Source organism: Mytilus californianus, unplaced genomic scaffold, assembly GCF_021869535.1.
Source record: "Mytilus californianus isolate M0D057914Y unplaced genomic scaffold, xbMytCali1.0.p SCAF_25, whole genome shotgun sequence".
Classification (NCBI taxonomy): Eukaryota; Metazoa; Mollusca; class Bivalvia; order Mytilida; family Mytilidae; genus Mytilus; species Mytilus californianus.
In genome coordinates this window covers 5,579,399-5,590,209 of record NW_026262674.1, presented here as the reverse complement: position 1 = coordinate 5,590,209, position 10,811 = coordinate 5,579,399, and the positions used below count along the sequence as shown (strand labels likewise).

At 31.7% G+C, this 10,811-nt stretch overlaps 1 protein-coding gene across 1 annotated transcript; it reads left to right on the top strand.

The window, feature by feature from the left end:
- The first annotated feature begins 802 nt into the window (after positions 1-802).
- Positions 803-7,211, top strand: LOC127732488 (uncharacterized). Its single transcript, XM_052241527.1, has 4 exons — positions 803-2,110; positions 3,427-3,624; positions 4,133-4,294; positions 6,246-7,211. The coding sequence occupies exons 1-4, from the start codon at positions 803-805 to the stop codon at positions 6,849-6,851; spliced, it is 2,274 nt and encodes a 757-aa protein (XP_052097487.1). The 3' UTR covers positions 6,852-7,211.
- The last annotated feature ends 3,600 nt before the right edge of the window (positions 7,212-10,811 follow it).

The window sequence follows — 10,811 nt, the reverse complement described above, 5'->3', positions numbered from 1 at the left end:
TTGTAGTAATCCTAAATATTAAAGACTTTAAAATTATGATTCACTTATGGCAAGTATAGGTCTAAATGCATTGGGTTTACAGAATAGAGAATACTGGCTTGACTGGACAAGAAGTGTACAAACTATAACAAAAAAATAAAGATTTATATAGAAAACTAGGCCCTAAAATATTGAATAGAGCATGATGGCGTGCAAAAATATTAAAGGAGTATTGAATATTAGCCAAATTGATAAAGAAAAATAGATAAATGAAAGAAATGAACAGACACCCACCCCCAAAAAAATAAATAATCTGGACCTCATACATTACAATGCTTTGTCATGAAAATAAACAACAATTGGTTCTTTAACATGATTTCATGATTTCTTTATTAATTCTTTCAGATGTCAGTAAAAGTCAGTCTACACAGAGAAGACATCAGAAGTTATTCTTCAATAAGTTCATTGACAGTAAGATAAAGGAATCACCATATCTTCAGCCACAATTTATTAGCAGTCTTGACAAAGAATTGTATAAGGGTGAAAACCTTAATCAACCATTGTACAGAGAAAGCAAAACAACTTTACTAGATTCATTATTTCGACATTTTGTGAACTTTAGCAGCAATAATGGTATGTCTAAGAAAGCTCTAGACATGTGCCTAAGAAATGAAAAAAAGTGTTGCCACAGCCTAACTGTCTTCCAGGCTCCTACAAAAATGACTATAAACTGTTAAAACCATTGCTGATTAAAACTACAACATATGATGCTTGTATCAATGATTGTCAGCTATTCCGGAAAACAAATGCCTCTGACTATTCTATGGATGTTGAATGTGGTAAATGTGGTGAAGCAAATTATAGCGACCATTCACCTTCTGCTAGAAAAACCTACACATATATGCCTCTTGGACCACGGTTAGTCAGGATATACGGTGATGACTATATTTGCAAACTGATGTTTTCAAGACCAGATTTGAGTAATGGGAAGCTGTCTGATATTGCTGATGGCAATCTTTATAAGTCATGGTTTCAGAGAGGAGGTGTATTTGAAGATACAGAAGAACGTTGCACTGTGCCGTTAGCATTATTTTGTGATGGTCTCAATCCACATAAAAGTATGGCAACACAGAAGTCAATGTGGCCATTGATGTTAACGTGGCTTAATTTACCTATTCCAGTAAGGTACATCCTAGGACCAATGATGCTTGTTGGAATTGTGCCTGGAACAAAAACTGAGGAACCAAAGAACTTGGATCCTTATTTAGATGTCCTAGTTGATGAACTGTTGGAATTGTCAACATGCACCATGTATGATGCTTACAAAGGAGCTCCAACAACTGTAAAAGTTGCCCTGTTACAATATCTTTGTGATGTTCCTGCATTTAGCAAAGTGTTACATGTGTCCAGCCAGACAGCCTTACGTGGATGTCCTTATTGTAAGGAAGAAGGACAATACTGTAAGTCGTTGCACAAGGTGGTGCATTTGCATAACAGACCATTTCTGCCATTACAACATGACCTTAGAAACAATGAAAATGAATTTGCCTTAAAGGGAAAAGAAACGTCATCAAAACCTGTATCCTTTACTAAGGAAGAAGAACTGGAAATAAGAAGTCGGTATGATGGTTTACCCAATCAAAATCAAAAATCCATTCTTCAAAAACAGACCGGGTTAAAAGGTACTTATAGTTTTATGAGACTGCCATACCACAACAGGAAAGAACAAATGCAGCCTGATGGTATGCATACCATTGCAGATGTCATAGGGAATGTATTGGGAATGGTAACAGGAAAAGATGACAACAAGAAAGTGAGAAATGGTGAAGAAGATTTTAATCGATTTAAAGAAACCTGGATTAAAAGAGATGACGAAGATGCTGAACCATGTTCAGAAGTTACCAGAAAAAGAAAAAATGACAACCAAAGCAATGCCAAGCAGAAAAAGCAAAAACTGCAAACAGAGATAGGTGAAGAGTTACCAAAGGCACCATGGAAGGTGGACAAGCCTGGTTTGAAGGTGGCAGATACAAGAGCTAAAAACCTTGTTTACCCAATAGGATACGATTACCTGGCAGACAATCATTTTTCGAAGCCTTGGACATTGAGGACAATGCATGGAAAACATCAGGTAAATATTGTTTCCTTTATTTCAACAGCATTGCCATGTTTACTGAGGATATTGGTTTTTTAATTTGTTGGTTTACAGTATTTTATGTAAAAAATTCTGGTCTATTATACGATAAGTTAGAAAAAGAAATAAAAGAATTTTGCAAGACATAAACATGCTAAATATGAATAGAATTATTCTACTGTCACATTGTAAACTAGATTTTAACAATACTTATCTTCTCTTTTTTTGTCATCATTCCTTGAATTTAATTGGCAAACATTTGTTTCATTGGTTTTAAACTTAAAAGGGGATACAAAGCATGTCATTGTCATAGATATCGATAAAATGATGCAATGAGATGGGTTTAATTTGTGCATTTTGCATTTTAAGAGACACACATGATAAAAAGATAACAAAATTATTTGTGATTTCCTAAAGATTAGCGAAATGGGTGGGCAGCTCATAAACCAACAGATTAAAAAAAAATAGCCTGATACAAGTTCTCTACTTAAACTCAGATTTAAGCAATCACTGGTGATAGCATTGATTTAACACCACGTAAGGCCAAAAAAAAAATATGTCTGTTAACGGTTACCTGACCGACCCTTCTTTTGAGCGCCCTAAGTCATTTTATTTCTGTCGTAAAGTGAAAAATTAACTGAACTCGTGTCAAAAGCAAAATTAGTGTTGCCACTAATATAAATCAATTGCCTGATACATCCCAATGTTCACAATCGTGAATATGACAGCTGTTTTAAGGAAATTTGTGACTCAGAAAAAAATCAAATATTAACATGGTTAATGTTGATAGCTTCTTTTTCACATTTCTTGAATGATCTGTCATTCAGTTTTATAAAATAAAGCTGTATACATAACATAACTATCAACATGATCAAGGCAGTTGATTAAAAAAAATGTTTGTTAAAACATGTTGATTAACAATTAAACAAAATAAAAATGAATGAAAATAAACACCATTGTCCCATTTCGAAAAAAAGTTTAATGAATTCCACATGAGCCTTGGCCTTCCAGATTTTTTTTTAATTAACATAGTCTAAACATGTTAAAGCTTATTGGTTAGTAAGAAAGTCCTGCATATTTTTTCTGTTGATAAGCATTTATCCTACATTGTCCTATGATCATTTGTTATCAATCAAAGGAAAATTTAATGATTTTAAGACAAATGTAAGCATGTTTTGCTCATTTTATGTGCCTTCTATACAAATATTATAGTCTTGTACGATTTCTTGAAATTGTTTCCTGCTAAGATATCATAGACAATGTTAGACAGATACTTTAGTATGGTGATTTTAAAATGAAAAATTTTCTTTTAGTTTGTCAAAAGTGGTGCTGCATTATGGTGCTTGCGAGGACTACTGCCAAAGAGACAGGAAAATACACTTAGAAAGCTGTTTTCAGCTATTGATATGATGACACACGAAAGCTATGACAGTGATGAATTAGATGATATTATACAGTTCACAAGTGAAGCTATGTCTTTGTTGGAGAGAGATTTCCCTATTGCCTTACAGGTAAATAATGTTGCCAAAATTACAGTCATGGTCTATTGACTTGGAAATTTTGGGTATTTTGCATGCTAAAAATTATTTTAGGTCAGTAAAATCAGGAACATATATATTATTACATATTGTTAGATATACTGTTCCCAGGTAAAATGGAACTGCTTACATGACTTATAAGAGGTCTATAGAATAAAGCAAATTATATATTTTCAACAGTATTATTCTTTACAGTTTTTTTTTTGTTTTACTACAACTTTAATGCAGAAACTTAAAAAATATTTTGTAAATCCAAGTAAAAACATTTCTGACTTTTATTATTTGTATTATACAAATGCAAACTTCATGACTTACATTATCTTCCTTTATATATAATTACTATTATTTATTATTCCTGTTTTAGCATGTATAGTGCACAATTGTTTTTTTACTAAAGTTTTATTGCATGTGTTAATTTGTCAAATCATGAACATAATATTTCTAACACATGGTAAAGAAACAATATTTTCTTACTTTTCAGACAATTACTACTCATTTAATGCACCACATTCCAGAAGGATATGCTGATTTTGGACCTTTGTACGGGAGGTGGTTATTTCCCTTTGAAAGGATAAATAGTTGGATCACACGCCAAGCATTGAACAAGAACAAAATAGAAGCAACCATCATGGAAACTTATGCTGTAAGTATTTGTATCTTAGACAACATAGTCCAGGGGTTCAAATTTACTTCAGGCAAAGGAAGGTCCAGGACCTTTCACCAAAAGTACTTAAAGGCCCTCCTTTATTTTTTGAAGGTTCAGTTTTTATTGAGCATGTTGAGAATTCAATTAGTAAAAAAACAAACAGACTCATACTGCTTACTAGTTATGTTATAATATTATATTCTCCAGTTTCCTAGTATCTTGTATGACAACCCATCACATGACTACACAACTGATCTAAGCAACATCATAAGTTCCCTTTCAGTATAGTTACTTTTAAAGATGATTTTGATATATATTTTTGTTCCAAGGTTGGGCGATATTTACCCCCCCTGGTATTTACCAGTGGTATTTACCGGTATTTACCGCCCCGGACGATACTCCCCAAGTGGTCAATACTGGCAAATACTGGTCAATTGAAATTTTCATGCTTCTTTTGACTGACTTAATTATCTATCAATACTAGTAAAAAATTGGTTGATGAGGGAAAACTTTATTCCTTTGGCATGATTCAGTTTATAAAAAAGAATGATATTGGTATTTTATTAACTATTAAAACATTAAAAATGATTAATTTAGTTCTTAGGGGTAATGATATTGCATACTTTTGGTATACATATAAAATTGCTATATCAGTTATTTTGTATAAATCAAGATATTTTTTTCTTGAAAAGGTTTGAATTTTACAGGTAAATAGAATTACAAGTGACTAGCAATATAGATTATCAGAGCATTACCTATTTTATGGCTAACAGGTGTCAAAAGTTTAATTACTATAACAACCTAATAAATGTTGACATAACAGGAAAAAGGTCATAAAAGTGATTTCTGAACATTGTTTTAAACAATGAATTAATTCCTGACTATTCAACAGCATGATAAAAATCTTCTAAATTCAGGAAATGTTTTCTTTTTTGATAAATATATAACATATATATATATATATATATATATATATATATATATAAAACAATTTTTATATTTTTTTTAATTGCATCTTTCAAAATAACTGTTAAGAAAACCAGATGTTATATAGTCTCTTTTAAGTGACTGACTTCATGGTGTTAATGACTATATATGTTGTATGATTAAATTAATATTTGATTAATCTTCATTAAACCATGTTCATGAACTAATAAATTGTGACTTTTTGTCCTAGTACAATTTAGTAAATAAGTGACTTTCTGCCTTGTGACTATATATATCTATCCATTTACCAAGTAATTGACCTGAGGTAGGGACTAGTTTTTATAGTAAAATCCTATCAAAATTTCAATTGACCAGTATTTGCCAGTATTTACCGCCGGCATGGTCAATACTAGTATTGACCGCTTTTTTGCCAACCTTGTTTTGTTCAAAATGCTTTTGTAATTTGTTTAACCTGCAAAAGTAAGAAAGTCTGTGGGTTGTAACTAACTACCAGTGGGAAGGTCATGGACCTCTGACGACTACTAATTTGAACCCCTGTAGTGTCAAAAGTTTGGTGGCTTCACTTTTACTGTTCTAGAGTTTTGCCCCTTTACAAATTGAAAATTTGCTGACTTTTTAGTTTTTTTCACTGTTTTTGTTCTCTATCTTTAAGTTTGTCCCAACCAAATGTTATGAACCTTATTCACAATACATATTACCACAAAACTCATATCAAGTACGTACAAATCTAGATAGTGTCACTTTTTCTGTTCTTCAGTTATATCCCTTTTCAACCTTATATGATATGCAAGAGGGGCATCATCTGTGTCCATGGGGACACATTCCCAGTTTATTATTATAAACTATTGATATAAAAAAGAAGATGTGGTATGATTGCCAATGAGACAACTCTCCACAAGAGACCGTATGACACAGAAATTAACAACCTTAGGTCACCATACGTCCTTCAACAATGAGCAAAGCCAATACCGCATATTGATGTTTGTATTTCAATTTTCAGATATATGATTGGTGTGTTTTTATGATAATGTCAGGGAAGATAAAGCAAGATGACATCAATATTGGAAAACTAGAAAAACTCCTGCTGGACGAGGTAATAGATGAGATGAAAACTTCAATTGGGAAAAAGTTTTTCATTCCGGATACTGTTCTGTCACATATGTCCGAGATATACGATTTTTGTCTACTACAACGAATGACAAATGAAGGCAAGGAAGTTAGTTGTTGTACCAAGTTATATGGGAACACAGGAAGAGAGATGAAGTACTCTTCTGTTACAAAGCAGAGATCATCAGACACATTTGTGTATGCAGTGAAAATAGGAGATGATTTTGTCGCAAATCAAAATTGTGTCAATTCACTGTCAGATATACTGTTTGGTAACATTTCTAAAATATTTGAACACTCTTGGCATGGAAAAAGCTACACATGGCTTTTGGTGGATATTTATGATGATGTCAAGTTTGAAAATGGATTTTGGAGTACGAGTGAGCAGTTTATTTCGCAGAGACCTCTTTTATTGCAGGATGTCAGTGCTCCCCAGGTCGTTGGAAAGGAAAGCAACCGGCTCTATTTTGTCAGTGCATCAGTATCATTGAAGGATTGAAATTGATTATGTTGATCTATGTTCAATTGTTTTCTATACTTTATATATATTATATTGTACATGTAATGATGTCAATTAAAAAATTGTAATTAGTAAAAATAATATGTTTAGCTAATGTTATAAACTTGGCTGTTTCAGTTTAGTTTTTTGGCCCTACCTAGGGCATTATGTGAAACGGTCTATGCGTCTGTTTGTCTGTTTGCTCATTTGTTTGTCGAGCTTAGGTTGATGTTTTTTGTCCAGGTAGTTTTTGATGAAATTGATGTCCAATCAATTGAAACTTAGTATATGATCTTTCTAGTTTTAATATCAAATAGAGTTTTGACATTAATTTTATGGTCCACTGATTATAGAAAATGATAGTGCATGGTCCATCTGTGTACAGAAAATGATAGTGCAAGTGGGGCATCTGTGTACTATGAACACATTCTTGTTTTTTAATGTAGTATGTAATTTGACATTATCATTAAAAGAATTTAACAAAATCTCAATAAGAATACTGTATATGCTGTAAGAAAGGCTGCAGATGTGTGTCAAAAGTATGTTTATCTCACTTTACTATAAGTTTTATGTATAATGCTTCATATTTCAAATATACATGAATGACCCCTTTGCATAATTAATTTCAAGACACAGTTCCATAATCTTTTTTTATGGTTATTTGTTGTTTTTTATTCTTTATTTTATTGATATGAGTCCTATAAACTAAATACTTACCTGAATTTAATATATTTCAACAATTAGGTGATTATTTTTATTCATTAGTTAGGCACCTATAGGTCCAGATAACTTCCCTATATATATTTTATTAAAAAAAATCAATTTTCCAACTTCAATTTTGTTTTCCTCAGGGATGTAGAAACTACTTTTGTATTTGCATGTTGAATGATTATGCTAATGAGATTGATAGAAATATAGCTATTTGTGCTCTGTTTGCAATAACTTATTAATTGATTAAAAAAGTTATAAAATTATTTGTATGTAGATATAATATATATATTTCTTTCAAATAATGAAATAAATTATATTTCTGATGATATGCCTTTTGAATTTCATTGTCTGGCTTTCGGTTGAAAATCGAAAATGCATCATAAAGGGGAGATTTATCTCACTTTATGAATAAAGGTTCATATATCAATGAAAGAATCACAGGTAAACAAATATAAAACAGGCTGTGATGTAATTGCCAATGAAAAATCTACCCAACATCTCATCAGATTGGATCAAACGATTAATGTTAAATTTTTCAAGACATGCAATATGAGTCCATTTCTAAGGAACTTAAGTAATAGGTCAACTTTCACCCCATATGAAATTGACTTACCCCATATATATCAAATAAGTCACTTCCAGCACACTGAGTAACTAATATTGTGTTTCAAAAATATTTGAAATAAAAATATTGTGATGCCTATATTTCCTACGACTCTTATCTACATGCAAAACATTGTCCAATCTTTATTCTTGTGCACAGAGTATACCAAATTACATGGCACTCTCGTATGAATGTAGGACAGAAAGTCACAATCAGTTTTTATACGACCGCAAAAAAATTTTTGTGGTCGTATATTGGTATGACGTTGGCGTCGTCGTCGTCGTCGTCGTCGTCGTCGTCCGGCGTCGTCGTCCGAAGACACATTAGTTTTCGCACTCTAACTTTAGTTTAAGTGAATGGAACTCTATGAAATTTTACCATAAGGTTCAATACCACAAAAGGAAGGTTAAGTTAAGAACAGGTAAGGAATTAGGGGCCAAAAAGGGGCCAAAAATAAGCATTTTCTAGTTTCCAGACAATAACTGTGGAACGGTGTATGGATCTTTCTGAAATTATACTACAAGTTTCCATACCACAAAGGGATGGTTAGGATTTGCTTTGGGGGGTTATTGCTCAAACCGTTTAAGAATTAGGGGCAAAAAAGGGGGGAAAAACAAGGTTGTCCTCATTAATGGACAAATACTTTAGTACAAAACATAATTTAAAGCAGTGTTAGGGAGATAAATCAAATGCATCATTGAAATTATCTCCCTTACACTGCTTTTAAATTATCTATAAAGTAATGGTTAATGAACAATTAAGATAATTTAAAACAGTGTAAGGGAGGTAATCCAAATACAACGTTTTGGTTACTTCCCTTACACTGCTTTTAAATTATGTTTAGAGAAATGCATATTTATAAAGGAAGACCAGTATGGAGCATTAGATTTGTAAAATCTTTGACCACATTTATTTATTTGTTATGCCGAATCTAACCGTGTATTTAGATTTTTAATTTTGGGTCCAGTTTTCAAATTGGTCTACATTAAGGTCCAAAGGGTCCAAAATTAAACTTTGTTTGATTTTAACAATAATTGAATATATGGGGTTCTTTCATATGCTGAATCTAAACATGTATTTAGATTTTTGATTTTTGGCCCAGTTTTCAAGTTGGTCCAAATTGGGGACCAAAATTAAACTTTGTTTGATTTCAACAAAAATTGAATATATGGGGTTCTTTGATATGCTGAATCTAACCATGTATTTAGATTTTTTATTTGTGCACCCCGCTATCAAATTGGTTCATATTGAGGTCAAAAGGGTCCAAAATTAAACTTTGTTTGATTTCATCAAAAATTGAATTATTTGGGTTCTTTGATATGCCAAATCTAACCGTGTATTTAGAATTTTAATTTTAGGTCCCGTTTTTTAAATTGGTCCACATTAAGGTCCAAAGGGTCCAAAATTAAACTTAGTTTGATTTTAACAAAAATTGAATTCTTGGGGTTCTTTGATATGCTGAATCTAAACATGTGTTTAGATTTTTGATTATGGGCCCAGTTTTCAAGTTTGTCCAAGTTGGGGTCCAAAATTAAACTTTGTTTGATTTCAACAAAAATTGAATATATGGGGTTCTTTGATATGCTGAATCTAAACATGTATTTAGATTTTAGATTTTTGGCCCAGTTTTCAAGTTGGTCCAATTTGGGGTCCAAAATTAAACTTTGTTTGATTTCAACAAAAATTGAATATATGGGGTTCTTTGATATGCTGAATCTTACCATGTATTTAGATTTTTTATTTGTGGGCCCGCTATCAAATTGGTTCATATTGAGGTCAAAAGGGTCCAAAATTAAACTTTGTTTGATTTCATAAAAAATTGAATTATTAGGGTTCTTTGATATGCCAAATCTAACCGTATTTTTAGATTTTTAATTTTGGGTCCCGTTTTTTAAATTGGTCTACATTAAGGTCCAAAGGGTCCAAAATTAAACTTAGTTTGATTTTAACAAAAATTGAATTCTTGGGGTACTTTGATATGCTAAATCTAAACATGTGTTTAGATTTTTGATTATGGGACCAGTTTTCAAGTTTGTCCAAGTTGGGGTCCAAAATTAAACTTTGTTTGATTTCAACAAAAATTGAATATATGGGGTTCTTTGATATGCTGAATCTAACCATGTATTTTGATTTTGGACATTGGACCATAATAGGTAAATTAAAAAAATTGAAGTTCTTAGACCACATTCTTTCTGTGTCAGAAACCTATGCTGTGACAAATATTTAATCACAATCCAAATTCAGAGCTGTATCAAGCTTGAATGTTGTGTCCATACTTGCCCCAACTGTTCAGGGTTCGACCTCTGCGGTCGTATCAAGCTGCGCCCAGCGAAGCATTTTATTATATTATCTTTTCTTTGAATAAGAGAACATTTATTTAAAAACCAATTTTGTATTTATCTTGAACAATTATATATAGGGCAAGTTTTTAAACAAAATGTATTCTAAAATGATCAATAATGATAAAATCGTGTTTAAAAATACAATTTGGAAAAGTGACTTGGTCCTGAAATACCTTAAAGGTGTCAATAGATATATCCTCTACATGCCTCAAAGTTGATATATCTTCATTTATCAATGCTTATAAACAATATCAGAAACTAAAATGAATATATACAATAAATAGAAATTATTTCGAGAACATT

Bases quoted from the DNA above. Each gene is read 5' to 3' on its own strand.
- LOC127732488 (XM_052241527.1), top strand. From the start codon at position 803: ATGGATGTTGAATGTGGTAAATGTGGTGAAGCAAATTATAGCGACCAT. The intron at 3,625-4,132 runs GTAAATAATGTT...CTTACTTTTCAG, and splicing joins ATTTCCCTATTGCCTTACAG to ACAATTACTACTCATTTAAT. The intron at 4,295-6,245 runs GTAAGTATTTGT...TTCAATTTTCAG, and splicing joins CCATCATGGAAACTTATGCT to ATATATGATTGGTGTGTTTT.